The sequence below is a fragment of the Salvia hispanica genome, chromosome 3 (genome assembly GCF_029641045.1).
Source record: "Salvia hispanica isolate PSC_SH4W2 chromosome 3, Shi_PSC_v1, whole genome shotgun sequence".
In the NCBI taxonomy this organism is placed as follows: Eukaryota; Viridiplantae; Streptophyta; class Magnoliopsida; order Lamiales; family Lamiaceae; genus Salvia; species Salvia hispanica.
In genome coordinates, this window is record NC_142694.1 from 6,485,257 (window position 1) to 6,502,241 (window position 16,985).

Here is a 16,985-nt window from a genome sequence, read left to right on the forward strand (position 1 = left end):
ATTGAAAAATGTAGACAAAAAAACATTACTTTTGGAGGTGTGATTAGCGTGACCATAATAAATATTAACTGTCAAACGTCAACTAAAATATGGATTATTTAATTTTGACGTAAGTTTGTATGCAATTTGGCCTAGACCACGATCGAACTTTCTCGAATCACAACAAGAAACGTCTTCCATTGGCCAACCTTTATTAAGTAAAACGACAAGAAATAAAGCATATTAGAAATATAACCCTGCGATCGAATAATATACTTATTATTTAATTACAAGATGGATTGAGAAAATATGTGAGCTTATTATATTTATTAATTTATCTGAAATGCCTTGAGATTTGCGTGAAGACTTTTATGATCTTATCAAACTTTAGTGGATGCTATCTACTATATATAAATATATTACGTGTAATTTATTGTTTATTTTCAGTTTTTGATATACTACTACAACAATGCTATTAAAACAAAAAAGTAAATGTTTGAGACAAAAAAAAAAAAAAGTAAAGAAACTCAGCGGTCTCCTCTATCCAATAGATCAGAAATTCTGAGTTATCATGGATAAATGAAAACTATAATTGATTATCTTAAAAAAAAATCAGTGAATAATCCATCATTACCCTAAATTGACTCACACATGACACATTTATTTTTTGAGAACAATGGGCTTACAAGGCCCACAGTAAATAAAAAAGTAGGATGCATGCTTGGCCCAATACGTGAATTAATTGAAGATCTAAAGCCCAATTAGAGCTTTTCTTCATAATATCAAAATCCCAATTCAATCAAAGTGAACTCTCTCTCTCTCTCTCTCATACTGCACTGGAAAATCCTCTACACACTGTGGGGTTTACACGAAATCTTCAGTTGAAAAGGATACTGAATCGCGATGGGTTCAGGTGATGCGAAAAGTCTAGGTTTTTATCCTTTCTTTACTCAATCACGCCATTTGTTTTAATCGTATAATAATATGGTGCAGATGCTGATATGGAGGATTACGGGTTTGAGTACTCCGACGAGGAGCCGGAGGAACAGGATGTTGATATCGAAAATCAGTATTACAACTCTAAAGGTACAAATACAATTAGGTTTCTCAATTTAACCCTCTTTTACCATTTTGATTACTTGTTTCGCCAATTTCTGTATACCCTATATTTGCGTATAAGACATTATTTGAATTTGGGAATTTGGGGTAGATGAATGGGGTAATGACTTGGCTATGCTATTTCTGAGTGAAATTCATTAACTTTAATACACTGTTGCCATTAGCTTTGCTATTTGTAAATGTTGGCGTGACTGTTTTTGTTTTGGTATAGGGCTAGTAGAAACAGACCCTGAAGGGGCGCTTGAAGGTTTCGCAGAAGTGGTGCGTATGGAACCAGAAAAGGCTGAATGGTAATTGATCTTGCAGCTAATATTGTGGCGTTTAGTTTTTTTATGATCTCTGTTTTATAAGCTGATAAAGGAAACTAGCATGTTCCCTCAAGTCTCATCCATTACTTTATTTAACTTTGATAAAGGTTTTCAAGTTTCAGAATATGGTCATATCATATGGATATGTATACAACAGTGAAAGTGAAAGATCTTTGTGGAGTGTGTTTCTAAATCTTTTTTTTTTTTTGTCTCTTTTCCAATTTTCTTATTAATTCGGATGTGTTTTAGTACTATTAGTTAATTTCTTATGTTGATTCATTATCTGAGTTTAAACGGCCGTTACGGAAATCATCTTCTAATCATGGCTCAGTTCCTGTTTTGAGGGCTCATGTCGGTCTTTATGGAGATAGCTCTATTCGCAAGCCATCTGGTTTATTTCTTTTGTTTAATCACTTGTGAGAAGAAAACTGTCTCTTCATTTTCCTGCTAAAATTTCAGAGTCTGTTTGCATGAACTGGGAGTCTGTTTGTTCCTTAAGTTTTTCTGCTAACAAGCATTGTTGTGGGAGGAAAATTTTATCAGCAGTAGGTACTTAAAACTTGAGTACAGATCATGCTGTTTTGTGGATGACGGGAGCTAAAAAGAGTAACAGTCTAGTTTTCTTAATTTGAACAGTTTAAATTCCTTACCTGAAGCGATGTTAAATTATTCAAAATAATAGGTGCTACATGCACCTGGTCGGGTAGATGCGATACTTGCTGACACTGTGCATATTGAATGGTTTACAGTCTTTGACTGTTGGTTTCTTGTTTATGTTCAGGGGATTTAAAGCTTTGAAACAAACTGTTAAGCTTTACTATAAACTTGGGAGGTACAAGGAAATGATGGATGCCTACAGGGACATGTTAACTTACATCAAGTCTGCAGTCACTCGAAATTACAGTGAAAAATGCATAAACAATATCATGGATTTTATCTCTGGATCTGCCGGGCAGAACTTCAATCTGCTGCAAGAGTTTTACCAAACCACCCTGAAGGCCCTTGAAGAGGCAAAGAATGAGGTGAAGAGTTGTTTTGGTCTAAATTAAGTTTTAATTATTTAATTAATTTGATTTTTTTTCATTAGTGGAAAATTCTCATGTTATTATTTATTTGCTACAGAGGCTATGGTTCAAGACAAATCTAAAGTTGTGCAAAATATGGTTTGATATTGGCGAATATGGGCGGATGAGTAAGGTATTTCTGAAGGTTGCAAATTAATAAACTTGATTCAGAATATTTTTATTCAAATTTCAGAATTCTTTTTCAGATTTTGAAGGAGCTTCATAAATCTTGTAAAAAAGAAGATGGTACTGATGATCAAAAGAAAGGCACACAATTGTTGGAAGTGTATGCGATTGAAATCCAAATGTACACTGAAACTAAAAACAACAAAAAACTGAAGGTGCAGTAGCATATTTCTACTTTCTGATTAAAATAATTTTTGCTGATGAATGATGATATAATATTTTGACCTTCTTGTTTAAATATTGCTCTGAATTTATTCCAGGAATTATACCAAAAAGCACTATCTGTCAAATCTGCAATCCCTCATCCAAGAATCATGGGTATTATTCGTGAATGTGGTGGGAAAATGCATATGGCAGAGCGACAATGGCCAGATGCAGCCACTGATTTCTTTGAAGCTTTCAAAAACTATGATGAAGCTGGGAATCAAAGGCGCATCCAATGCCTAAAGTATGCCTTGACTTAATTATTTCATTTACCACTTTCGGGGATGGAGGGAATAGGGATGATACTGCTGATTTTTTTTCCTATACTGTATTCATGTTACTCTGAGAATACCTATCTGGTTGCAAATAATCTAAAACTGGCTGTTATTTATCTTCAGCATATCTAATATGCAGATTCCAGTTTAAATGCTATGCTAGATGTGCCTCTATGTTGTTTGTGTTGTGTGTGGATGTATTGTCTTCACAAATGTATACTTACATTTCTATGTATTTTGTCTCTAATGATTGCCTATCTAATTAACATGTAAGCTTTTCTATTTTGAAGTCAGTTATATGTGCTGTTATGTTTTTAAGCATAAAAGATTGGGGAACGTTCTGTACAAGAATCTGTCACCCCGAGTTGTTATTAGAATGGCTGGTGAACTATTTCAGCAACTCTATGCCAATTCAAGTGGAAACTATTGTGAACTATGATAGTATGCGTATATAGGCTGGTTGGTACGGTATATCTTGATAGTTAGCATACTCAAGTTATCTTCTAGCTGGATATGTCATAGATTAATGGTTGGACTTAATTTAATTTAATTGACTTTGGGTCATGCAGTTGATGTATTTTTTTAAATTGCAAAACATGAATATCCTTCCTGATTAAATTTTAGTATGCCCATTGATTTCAATCGCTACATGTCAGGTACTTGGTTCTGGCAAATATGCTAATGGAATCAGAAGTCAATCCATTTGACGGTCAAGAGGCAAAGCCGTAAGTTGTTTGGTGAATTTTAGCATCTCAGTGTTATTCAAGCGTATATTTTGAATCTCAACTTAGTTGCCTACTTGCCTCATTTGCTATGCAGATACAAAAATGATCCTGAGATTCTAGCAATGACAAACCTAATCGCAGCATACCAAAGGAATGAAATTTTGGAGTTTGAAAAAATTTTGAAGGTATGCTTTTGCCAAAACATGTTATTGCCCTGAACAGTTTTGACCCTTCATAAACTTGTGTGTGTAAGTGTAAGTGTGTAACCCTGTAATAATTTGTTGGAAATGTTGCAGAGTAACAGGAGGACAATTATGGATGATCTGTTTATTCGCAATTACATTGAAGATCTCTTAAAGAATGTGAGAACACAAGTGCTGCTCAAACTCATCAAGCCTTACACACGGATTCGGATCCCCTTCATATCAAAGGTAAAAACAAGTCTCATGTGCTTAGCTAGGAACCCTTTCCCCCCTGGATCTCTCTATACTATTTTGCTTGGTTTGTTTCCACATCATTGATAGAATTTATAAATAATAGGGAAAGGTACAGACACTAAAATCCATTTGGTATGCTATTTCTGAGAGCAGCAAGACATTTCTTGTAAAGCTGATTCTCCTAGGCACAAGTTGAATTTTTCCCTTTTTTTGTTACCAAACACCGTTTAAATTAACAACACTTACAACACGCAGGAGCTTAATGTCCCAGAGAAGGACGTGGAAGAGTTGTTGGTGTCACTCATTTTGGATAATCGGATTACTGGGCACATTGATCAAGTGAATCGGCTGTTGGAGCGTGGTGACAGGTTGAGCTTCAAAATTGACCTCAACCTTAATACTAATACTTACCGATTTCATTATCCACACACTTCAAAGCATATGTATAAACTCAAGACAATATGTTATGGTTGCAGGTCAAAAGGAATGAAAAAGTACACTGCAATAGACAAATGGAACACACAGCTGAAGTCACTGTATCAAACTGTTGGGAACCGAGTATGTTGAGTCAGTCCCACACAAAAAAGTACAGAAATTTATGATGTTATTAAGTGTCTGATTTTGGGATCTACTGCTGTAAAAGTATTATTGTGTATCAGTAAGCATATTAGGAGAGTACATTCTCATTCTTCTCTCTTTTGACATAGATTTTGGTCACTAATTATCCATCTAAAAAAATGATTTTTGCTTCTTATCCTCCATGAATTATTATGCTTTTTTATTATGCATTAATTGATGTGGCCATGGTGGAGTTGAATGTATTTGATAAAACTTGGAAGTGGGATTGTTATCAGAATTTTGCTTGAATACTACTGTGAATTTTTGGGGTCAAGTCATTACTCTCTATTCCAGTTACAATTAGAACTACATTGATTCTATAGCTGAAAAGATAAGTTTGATCATATATAATTGGTTGTGACAATGAAAAGGGCAAGTCTCATCTAAAATCTTAAGAGCTTCAACTTAGATGCTAGTGTTCAAACTAAATTTCTCAACTTGAAGAGTAATTCATATAGAAATTTAGCAACGACTTTAGAAATACACAATCACAATTTGTATATGTATATATTTTTATAAAAAAATACGATAAATAAGAGTAATAATTTTTGAGTCACACACAAATATGAGCTCTCTAACTTACATCACATGGTCCAACTTATATGACAATACATCGAAAACCCATCTGTATAGTGCTCCATAAAATTTGTACAATGCATCATCCAGTCTAATTGGGATTCATCAATCTCCATTTAGAATTTATTAATCACAATTCAGATTTAATCAGGACAGATTGATAAATTTACCTTTCATTCAGGTGGGAGTTCATTGAGATCAAAACTAAACATCTTAGCTTCATTTTCATTAACAATGGGGCCTTGGCAATGCCGCCTATGCCCACCAAGAGCCTGCCCTTTTGAGAACTCTTTGTAGCAAAACATGCACCGGTGCACTGCTCCGCCGCACACGGCCACCGCTTCTTCTGGAACTCCATCGTCTCCTCTGCCCCCTGCCGCTGCCGCCGCCTTGTTGTGGTGGGCCTTGTGGCCACCCAATGCTTGGTAGCTACTAAAAGACCTCTTGCATATGTTGCATCTATGGTGCTTTGTGGACATCTTGTAACTTGAAATTTTCCCATTTCTTTCACTAGTTGATTCCAACTTTCTCTTCTTTGGTGGGAGATTCTCCTTTGCTAATTCGTCGTGGTGAGCCCTCACCGCCCTTGTCCTTCTGCCCGTTTTGGACCACCTGGGCAGTTTCGGACTGGACTGGCATCCCTTCGGAGCGAGTTCCTTCCCAAGAATTTCAAGCTCCATTGTTTTTCTTATATCAAATTTTTTGTGAAAATGCCAATTTGAGTGAGGCTGGATTGACTAGCATGTGAGATCTATTTTGTGATTTTTGTAATCTAAAGCTGGATTTGTTACAAGATTGTGATATTTCAATTGAGAAGGGAATCATAATTTAAGCTGATGTTACTAACCAAAAAGTTGCAACGGATTGTTGAGTGTTAGGCATCTTAATTTAATATTCATTAAAGAGTGATGAGATTTCAACTTTGGAGAGTAGATAATTAAGCTGTTTTCGGTTTCTGTAGTGTTGTTTCAGTATAATAATGGTTTAGTAATTAGCATAGTCGCCTTAAATTTGTGAACTTTTGTAACTTGTAATTTGTTGTGTTAGAATTATGTGCATTTGCATGGGAGCATTTGAACTACATAATCTTGTTTGTAGAATTGCTAATCTTATTGCAATGGTCTTATTATTTGAAATCTTGTTCCTATTCCAAGTATTTTATGGCAATTATTGCAATTAACTGTATATAGAGCACGGAATATGTTTTGAAGATATTGGTTTAATTATTGTTATACAATATAGATTTATACTATATTTTCATTTTATTATCTTTATCTTTTCTTACACAACTCCTTTAATTTTTTTTATTGATAAATGAACAAAATTTGAAGGTAAGTATAGTCGTGGTACACAAATTTTCACAATATTCTAGTTTGCACATGAATTCTATGAAAGCTTAAACAATCGAACTCCTGTGAATATTGCATATCTACATCAACTAGTAATTTATTTGTCAATTAATTCGCCAAAATTTGATAATTGTGTGAAAAACCAGAAATAGGTATATCACAACTAAATAATTACTCTAACAGAAATTTCAAGATTAATAAGACAACAAATAAAACCAAACACCCATACAATGTCTCAATATGGACTGTTCAATGCAAGTTAAGAAAGAAAGAATCAAAATACTTAACAAATTGGAATATCAACAAATTCTTCACTGATGATTAAAAATCAAAGCACAATGTTCTCCAAAAGTTGTAGACACAAAATACTGAAGGGAAATAGAAGCAAAGACTAACAACCCAAAATACTAAAATCTGGAACACCAAAAACAAGCATATATTGAAAAACAGCACTTTGAAACAATGCAAACAGGTAAAGCTAATAATGTCAAAAGCACATCTAGCAGAAACAGAAATCTCATCAAACTTAATCCGCTCTGTTTCATTTTTTGATCAAATCTTAAATACTTAAAAAATTCAACATGGGAGTTGCTTCCTTCCTCACTTGGCCATCATGACCTTGACGAACTCCTCGTAGTTGATCTGGCCATCACCATCCACGTCGGCCTCACGGATCATCTCATCAACCTCCTCGTCAGTTAGCTTCTCCCCGAGATTTGTCATCACGTGGCGGAGCTCAGCTGCGGATATGAATCCATTCTGGTCCTTGTCGAAAACCCTGAAAGCTTCCTTGAGTTCCTCCTCAGAATCAGTGTCCTTCATCTTGCGAGCCATCAGGTTGAGAAACTCTGGGAAGTCAATCGTCCCATTACCATCAGCATCAACCTCGTTGATCATATCCTGGAGCTCAGCCTCCGTCGGGTTCTGTCCCAAAGAACGCATCACAGTCCCCAGCTCCTTCGTGGTGATGCAACCTATAAATCATTTTTTCCAGAAACATAGTGTAAGAAAGTAGCAAGTCACAAATTGCATCACACCAATAGCTGTACACTTACGTGTGGCAACGATAATAACTGTTCAAAACTTAGCGTAATAAATCTGCAATATGACCCAAGTCTATGTATGCTGCAAATTTGATAACCATAGTATTCTCGTTTTAATTTTTATCATTTTAAACAACAGGAAAAGACGATGGATATCTTAATAAGAGTATGACACTAACAAAGCTTTTGTAAGATAAAAATTGTGAGGGTCTTTTTTTTTCCTATTTATATTGGTCTCAGGAAGAAATGCCAGACCGGTTCTCCACATAGCACAAACACAGCAAACGATCCAATCTGAAAATGCTACCAAATTTGTGTACCATAAATGACATGAATATCACTACACAACACAACTAAAAATTCAGCTCAAATTAGTGCAGAACACAACTAGATTTGCTTGATTAATGCAAAAAATAGCGGTTAAGGTCATCATTAAAATGAGGAAAAATATAAATGAAGACAAACAATGCAGAAATTATTGAGCTAATCGTCGCTAATAATCTATAAAAATCTCAACAAAGAGAGCGAGAGAGGAAAAACCCTAGGTTCACGGAAAATCAAATTCCTTACCATAAATATCAAATCAACACAAATTACAACCACGAAACACCACCAATGACGGAAATAATAGACCGTAAACATCAACGAACCACGGAGAGAAAAAAAATTGCGATCCATATTTCTCGCTCAAAATTAACTCAGATCACAGCAACATTGACAAAGAAAGCGGTGAAAAAAAACCAAATACGCTGAAAAATTAACAGCATTCAACAAGTAAATAGATCTACTTCGCAGAAACAGATCAACAACGAAAACACATGAATAGATTGCATATAAAAATAAGAAATAGGGGATCGAAATGCAAATCAGAGCACTGACCGTCTCCATCCTTGTCGAATAGAGAGAAGGCTTCCTTGAATTCGGAGATCTGTTCGTCGGTGAGCTGAACCGCCATCTCTTCTCCTGACGAAGCTTTTTTCTGTAAGGCGATTCTACAAAATCAGTGTGGAATGGGCGTAGAGAGAGAATGAGCGTCACCGAAGAAATGTAGGGAAAGTGTGGGGCTATTATATAAAATCGGCATATAAAGATGGATGGATTCTTTTTCATTTTTACTTTTTTTTTACATCTGTACAGCAAAGTCAATTTATTCTTATTTTCTTAATTATGAAATTAGTGCAATTATTTTCATCCTAGATATTGAATTCAAATCACTTTTTTCAAATAGCCTATTTTAAATTTAGACACGATTGTCCTACCCTTCATAGTTTATACTGATACATTGAATGGAAAATGGTTATTACGTTCATAAATATCCCACTCTTCACCGTATGGGATATTGATCATTTGTTTCCTCATAAAACATGAGATAAAAAAACAAAAACAAATTTAAAATCCTAAGTTGTTGTAATTTTAAAAAATCTTACTCCCTGTAGTATTATAGTAGTAGTTTCTTTTATTAAGTTGAATTTGCACTTAAGGGGAACTCACATTAATGAGAAGCTACAATAAAAATATAGAGGCAATTTTGCGCTATTAAAGACTGAATGTAGAAATTAAAATCATAATACTCCCTATATTTTTTTAGGCCAAATTGAAATTAGATTATACATTTATGTGAAGATACATACATTTATATCTCTAATCCAAGTGTTTGACATAAGCAATGTTTACTAACAGAACCGATTCAAAGGAGGCCAACAAAATTTGAAGGTTTAATTTTCTTCCTAACATGTACTACATGTGTTACTACTTAAAAAAAAAAAGCTTTTCTAGGTAAAATTATCATTGATCTAAGAATCTGACCAGCTTACTCATTATTTCGTCATCTATTTATGTTAATTTTGAATAGTAATCACACTTTTTATAAGGTTGGATTTCGTGAAGATAGAACTTTAGTTGTCCAATTATGTTAATTGGAACATTAATCACACTTTTTATAAGGTTGGGTTTTGTGAAGATAGAACTTTAGTTGGTAACATGTAGTATCAAAATACAAAAAAAAATTGGTATTCTAACATGATTAATTCAATTATTCTAAAAACAATTCTCAACTATCCCATTTGCATTATTAATACAACACATTTGATTCAATTGCTCAACTTGACTCAGTTTGAGGCTGTCTATGAGTAAAAACAAAATCTTATGCCAGACTAACAGATTCGAGGAGAGGTATAGCAATTACCACCAAATACTCCAAAATTATTTGATACTTATGTTATGATTTTATCCTATTTAAGAATGGAACCAGTAAGTTTATGTATTTGAAAACTTATTCTATAATTACTATCAAAATAAATATAAAAAGATGTGTGCTCTTTCACCTCCAATCAAACAAGTAGATGTTAAAAACAAATTATAAACTTTGCACTGATTTAAATTATGAATAAATTATAAACAAATAAAGAAAAAATTGTCAAGCGCAATGACTATCGGGTTTTAGGTCGATTTTCACAGCTCGATCCATTTTCATTGGACTTTAACTAGAGCCTAAATAAATCAGAAATGGATCATAGTATTCGACAGCCCATTATATATTCATAATATTTGGAGGTGGGAAATGGCAATTTTCATACCATATATTAACCTCTTACAAATTTGGGTATTGTACCAATGTATCATATCTATACCTAATACTAGCAGTTATAGATAATTAAGCATATCCAGCCAAATACAATATTGATATGTACTACTCCTAATAGTCTAAAAGGAATACATATATTGTGACATGTGACTTATCTTAATATTTATGCCCCGCTATTAGTAGTATAGACCTATTACTAATTTACTATTAGCTCGTAGAATGAGAGAGTTTTTTAATACACATAAATTGGTGAACAATTCAAACATTTTTTAAAAATAGGTACATATGAAATGTATATATGGAAACGATTTTGCATATGATACGTATGATTAAGTTAAAGTCCAATTGACAGCGAATTAATGGATGTCTATCAAATGTTTGTCCCGTTTTTATTCAACTGAATTCTAAATACAATCAATTGGATTTCTCATTTTTTTATTACACTATACTTCATGAATTTAACTATAAATTTACTAATAATAGTAGTATTTGGTCAAATATTTGGACTCCATCTATTGCCCGTTTTGCTATTCATACATTTTGGACTCTAGCTAACATTTTATAATACTGTATTTGTTTTATCAGTTCGATATAGATATTTAATGGAGTAGCTCTTTTAGCTCACTAAGTATTCATAATTAATAATTTATTGTATACTTCCCTCATACCATGAAAGAATTCACATTTTGCTATTTTTTCTCTTCCTCAATTTACTGCACCTTTTTCCCCAGTATTTTTTTTACTTATTTGTAATTTTACTACAATAATTTACCTTTTCTTCACTAAAGTTATAAAAATTGGAACATACTTTATTTGATAATGTTGACACTTATGTCACATGGGATAATATTTTCTCCAGTGCACTATTTCAGTTCCCACATCCAATTCCATTCCAAAAAAAGAAGAAATTCCCACCTATCATTTAACATAATTTTTATTGAAAAAATAAAATATATGGATTACCATTGCATATTTTATGAACCACAGTATTGTAACCTGTTAGGAACTTAGGGCATCACAACCGGGTCCGCATAGGTCGGACTGCTCGGAGGGCTGCGGTCCACGACTTCTCGCGTTGCTAAAACTTTCGGCCAGACCGCTGGGGTGCGGATAAAATTTATTTTTATAGAGTATAGGTATGTGATTGTAGAAGTTGTAATTTGACATACAACTAAATAAATTAAGGGAAAATAATAATGTGACAATAGAGAGACTTATAAAATGGGTTAGATTGTGGATGAGTTTATATGTAGCATTTTGGAATTGATCTCGAGGAAAGTTCGTTAGTAAGATGAATCAGTGTTGAGCAATGAGCATTGTAGTGTTTGTTCAATTCGTTAACTCTTAAATTAATTTTGAAATAAATAAGTGGAGTATGTTATTTTATAATCATTAATGATTGTATTAAATCATTTCATCATTTGTATTAAATCTCTTAACTATATATATTTTTTTTGCAAGATAGTACTACAAATGAATATATTAGGTTGTCGTCTAACTTGAGAGCAAAATAAGTTGGAATGACTTTACTACTTTTAGCCTTTTAGCACATGCAAACGATAATACAAACGAATCATCCACCCAAACAGAGAGAGATGACATTACTCGAAAAAACAAAGCTACAAATGACAAATCTTTATCGCGACGAAAAATAGTCATTGTAATTACAGTTGGAATTGCTGATGACGATGAAAAGGTACCATTACTTTTTAGCAAAATTAAAGCTACGTCTTACAATTATTGGTGATTATAGTATTTTTGGCAAATAATTTAGCTATAGCGTTACACTTCAATTTACATACGCCTTATTCTACCAATAATAATCAACAGTAGCCAGTAGGAGAAATCGCTATAGAAAATTACACTGAATAATTAATCTGCAACGATGAATTCCCTCCGCCGCAGCTCCGATCTTCATCCGCATTGACCTGAAAATCGTCGCAATTTGCAAATGGAGGAAAAGGAAATGGTAAATCCGCGAGAATTGAATTAAGGAGGTGCTGTTTATTGTATACTACTTGATTTCGCTGTTGCTATTGTGAAATTAAAGGAGTAAAAAGAGTGAAATCGCGATGAGAAGAGGCGGAAATTTGGAGTGAGATGTGGATTGGGCGGAATTGTAATCGCCGGTGTGGGGGTTCGACGGCGGCGGATTGTAGTAATAGAAGGGGAAATACGGCATAATTGGATTCGGCGGCGTCGGAGTGAGGTAATCGGTGGAGCTAGGGTTTGGCGGTGGATAGTACGCGCCGCCGCCGGAAGGTGGGGGATAATAGTAAGAGGTTTGCGGCGGCGGATAGTAGTAGACGCCTCCGCAGCCTCCGCCGCAGGGCGGCGAAGGCGGAGGGGGACAATTGACACCGTACGGCGGCGGCGGGGAAGGTGGCGGAGGGGAGGGGACCGGCGGTGGAGGGGAGAGGACCGGCTCCGGCGGCGGAGGAGAGAAGATCGGTTGGCAGGGATTGTCGCAGGACGAGCACATTGTGCAGGCGATCTGGTCTCTGGTGATGGCGGTTATGGCGGTGGCGGAGAGAGAGGGGGCGGGGAGGGAGGCGGAGATGAGAGAGAAGATGAGGAGTGAGAGAGCGGCGGCCATGGTTTGGGGATGAGAGAGAAAGGTGTTTTACTGTTTATATAGGTGCATGTGCATAGAGATTAGAGAGGCTCTCCCATCCTTGCTATTTTTATCGTCTACGCAACCAATATCTTTCCCTAGATGAAAATGTAAAATTTAATTTTATGTAGTGTGGACATGATTGTTTTGTCATCTCTATAAATTTGAATTTCAGTTTCGGTGGTGTTGTCAATTTTATATTCTAAGATGAGGTGCTAATATTTGGTTGTGTCAGCCTCCGCTCCTTTTAGTCAAAAAAAAAAACTCTTTTACCACATTTTAATTTTATAATATTAGTTCAATTTATTGTAAATTATTAGTAGTTCATTTTTTGCTAAACATTTGATTTTAAATTTCATTGGTGGTGTCATTTTTAGTTACTTAAATAAGGTGTGAATATTAGGTTGTGCCAGCATACACTTTTTTTAGGCTTTCAGCATTCTAGAGCCAAAAAATAAAAAATAAAAAATAAAAAAAATTACCTATTTTAATTTTAGACAAGTTCATTTATCATACTAGTTAGTAACGGACTAAAAGATAGGATAGTGATAAAATGCAAACTTATATATTGTACAAACTCAAAATTCTTCAACATAGCTCAACACAGTTTCAATACAATATCAACACAGTATAAAATTATAAGAATTTAATGTCAGCACAGTATCAACACAACATCAATCATTGATTACCATTGAAATTCTGTTGACATTTTCTTGTTGATGCTTTTTTGTGATCTGTTAACATTTTTCAATGGTCCAGATCATAGTTTTGAGTTGATACAATATTTAGAGTTTTCATTTGATCACATTCCCTAAAAGATAATTATAATTATATTTACTTCATACTGTATTTTGTTAAAAATCGAATAATTGTTTGGATGATTATAATTTATAAATAAATGAACATAACCAACTCATCTTAGTTAAATTTAATGTACAGTGGACATGATTGTTTTGTCATTTCTTTTAACATTTTATTTTTTTGCCAAACATTTGAGTTTATATTTTAGCGGTGTTGTCAATTTTATTTGCTAGTATAAGGTGTTAATATTTGGTTGTGTCAGCCTGCGCTGTTTTGCATTCTAAAACAAAAATAATAAATTTACCCATTTTAATTTTATAGTATCATCAGTTCATTTTATCGTAAACTAGTAGTAGTTCATTTTTTGGCAAAGATTTGAATTTAAATTTCATTTGTGCTGTCATTTTTATTTACTAAGATAAGGTGTGAATATTAGGTCGTGTCAGCCTAACCTATTTCAGGCTCAGCATTATAGAACCAAAAAATAACTTTGCCCATTTTAATTTTATATTAGTTCATTTTATCATAGCAAATATCTAAGCGGATAAATAGATAATTACAATTATTTTTATACTAATATTTTGTTGAAGATAGATGAATTGTTTGGAAACTTATAAAAATATAAACACAACCAAATCTAAGATAACCAAATCTAAGATAAGAGCATCCGCAATGGTCGGCTAGCGACCGGCTTGCCGATTCGTCGCGCTGGCCGATCGGCTAGCCGAACCATTGCAGTCGGCCAGCGCAAAATCGACGAGCGGATCGGCGTGGGCTCGCCGATCGCTCGTCGCTGGCCGAAACGCTAGCCGATCGGCTAGCCGCCATTGTGGAGGCCCGATCGGCCAGCGCCGATTTTTGATTTTTTTTTTTTTTTAAAATCATATATAAACGCGATTTTCGTTTCATTTTCATTTGCACCACTTGTTTTAACGAGTTTTCTCTCTCTCTAACTTTCTGTTCAAGAGCATCATCGAGTGATGGATCACAACAACGAGTCCAGTCCGGCGACGAGCGGCTCTCAGACTCCCACAGTACCCGTGGGATCTGGATGGGGGCAGATGGGCCCGGGATTTAACATCCCTTGGAATCAGATGATGGGGATGATGGCTGGTGCGCCGGGGGGGCGATGGGGGGGAACCAGGGGGGTATGCCGGGGGGGATGCCGGGGGGTATGCCGTGGGGGATGCCGGGCGGCGGGCAGGGGAGCGGCGGGCAGTCAGCGCTCGGGTGGGGGGGGGGGTATGCCCCAGATGCAGCAGCAGATGATGCTGCAGCAGATGATGGGGATGATGTGGCAGGGGGGGATGCCGCACGGTATGCATCCCGGGATGCCGAAGGGGGTGCAGGGGTCACTGGGAGGGGACGCGGTATATCGGCCCTCGCTTGATTTTTTTACGGCTTCGTCTCACACGTCGACCCCGGTGGAGACGCAGTTCTCTGGCGATGACCTTCTGTCATTGCATGATATGGGGATCGATCTCGGGGACGATGATACTCCCGTTCGAGCGACGCCGGCCGCGCCGAGGAAGAAGACGAGGGGGAAAGGGAAGGGCAAGGCGGTCGGCGAGTCATCGCAGCCCACGGCGTGGACGGAGGATGAGTACGCCGCGGTGGCCAAGGGGTGGTTGGAGGTGTGCGACGATCCACTGGTTGCGAACAACCAGCGGGTCGTCAACATGTGGGCGAAGATCAGAGCTGCCTATAAGAACCACTGCCCGCACGGGAAGGACTTCAGCAACGAGGAGGTCCGGAAGGGGTGGGAGCGCACCAGGGCCGCGGTGGGCCGTTTTGCGAATTTATACGCCAACGCCCTCCGTCAGCTCAGAAGTGGGCAGACTGAGGACGACGCCCGGAGGATAGCCGCGAGTCAGTTCCCCTTGGAGGGGAAGTATAAGGAGTTCACCTTCTGGGAGTGCTTCTTGTTGCTGAAGGACTCGGAGAAGTTCCGGGCGGGGTGCGACGCTGGGTGGCCGAAGAAGCAGCGACTTAACTATAGCGGCGACTACAGCGGCAGCAGCGGCGGATCCCACGACCTCCCCCCGGATGCTGAGGAGTTTCCATCCCCTCCTTCATTTACTGGTCGCCCCCGCCCGGTTGGACAGAAGCGGGCGCAGCGGGCTGCGAGGGGCGGATCCCCCCTATCGCCCCGCGAGGTCCAGTCCTCCGCCCTCCCAGCCGCCCCACTCGAGTACACCCTCTCCATTCGCGTAACCAAACGCGGGCTCAGATGTTACAGGTCTTCCGAGAGTGGAAGAACGCCACTGACCCAACGGAGAAGAGGTTTCTTTACGAGATGCTCGAGAGCATGCGTGCTGATTTAGAGATCGCGAGGTCACGGCTGGGGGGTTCCGACGTGGGCTCAGATACCACGGGTGGCGGCAGCGGCGGCGGAGACGGCGGCGGCGACGAGGAGGACGACGGCGACGGCGATGAGGAGTAGAGAGTGGCGGGGCTCGGGTGTTGAAGCCCTTTTTTTTTAAAAAAAAATCATGTACTTTTTTTTAAAATCTTTGTACTTTTTTTTTAATGGAATGGATTATTTTACCCGTATATGTGTCGTAAATTTAATTCCGTATATCGCAATTTTAATTCCGTAAATGTAGTATATTTTGAATTAATTTTATTGCGGCTGGCCTAAATCTGACGTGGCAGGTGGTTTTTTTAGTGTTGCTGACGTGGCAGAGAAGAGAATGGCTGGCCTATGGCTGGCCTAAGCACCATTGCGGACGGATGCTCTAATGCATAATGTGAGAGCATAAACATGTTGAGTTTTGTACATACATCAATACTCCTTTTCATACAAAACCGATATAAACTCAAAAGTAGTTTGAATATAAATATGGGAGAAGGGTTATGAACCATAAGCAGAAGAAGTCACTAAAAATATGGGCTTGAGCCACGAAGCTGACCGACTACATAATTTGCACTATCCTATCATATCTTCTATAATAATAATATCCTTTCTTATATTAGAGAGATGTATATGATCAATTTATAGTAAATAAATAATTCAATTTAGATAAATAACTCCAGACTTTATCATTGATATCCATGCGTTAACTTATAAATTCAATATAACGAGATTATTTATTATAAAGCT

The 16,985-nt window shown here is 36.9% G+C and overlaps 3 protein-coding genes across 3 annotated transcripts; 1 reads left to right on the forward strand and 2 right to left on the reverse strand.

The window, feature by feature from the left end:
• The first annotated feature begins 770 nt into the window (after window positions 1–770).
• On the forward strand, window positions 771–5,051 carry LOC125209086 (COP9 signalosome complex subunit 2-like). Its single transcript, XM_048108685.2, has 12 exons — window positions 771–892; window positions 973–1,065; window positions 1,310–1,388; window positions 2,188–2,428; window positions 2,529–2,603; window positions 2,677–2,811; window positions 2,917–3,104; window positions 3,792–3,860; window positions 3,955–4,045; window positions 4,157–4,291; window positions 4,553–4,665; window positions 4,774–5,051. Exons 1-12 carry the CDS (start codon window positions 883–885, stop codon window positions 4,862–4,864), a joined length of 1,320 nt encoding a protein of 439 aa, XP_047964642.1. The 5' UTR covers window positions 771–882; the 3' UTR covers window positions 4,865–5,051.
• A 2,204-nt stretch (window positions 5,052–7,255) lies between these two features.
• Window positions 7,256–8,943, reverse strand: LOC125215023 (calmodulin-like). The gene is made up of 2 exons (XM_048116304.2): window positions 8,763–8,943; window positions 7,256–7,814 (listed from the first exon to the last, which is right to left on the reverse strand). Exons 1-2 carry the CDS (start codon window positions 8,836–8,838, stop codon window positions 7,441–7,443), a joined length of 450 nt encoding a protein of 149 aa, XP_047972261.1. The 5' UTR covers window positions 8,839–8,943; the 3' UTR covers window positions 7,256–7,440.
• Window positions 8,944–12,082: 3,139 nt separating this feature from the next.
• Window positions 12,083–13,170, reverse strand: LOC125212066 (uncharacterized). The gene has a single exon (XM_048112103.2). The coding sequence runs from the start codon at window positions 13,061–13,063 to the stop codon at window positions 12,512–12,514; it is 552 nt and encodes a 183-aa protein (XP_047968060.1). The 5' UTR covers window positions 13,064–13,170; the 3' UTR covers window positions 12,083–12,511.
• Window positions 13,171–16,985: the final 3,815 nt, after the last annotated feature.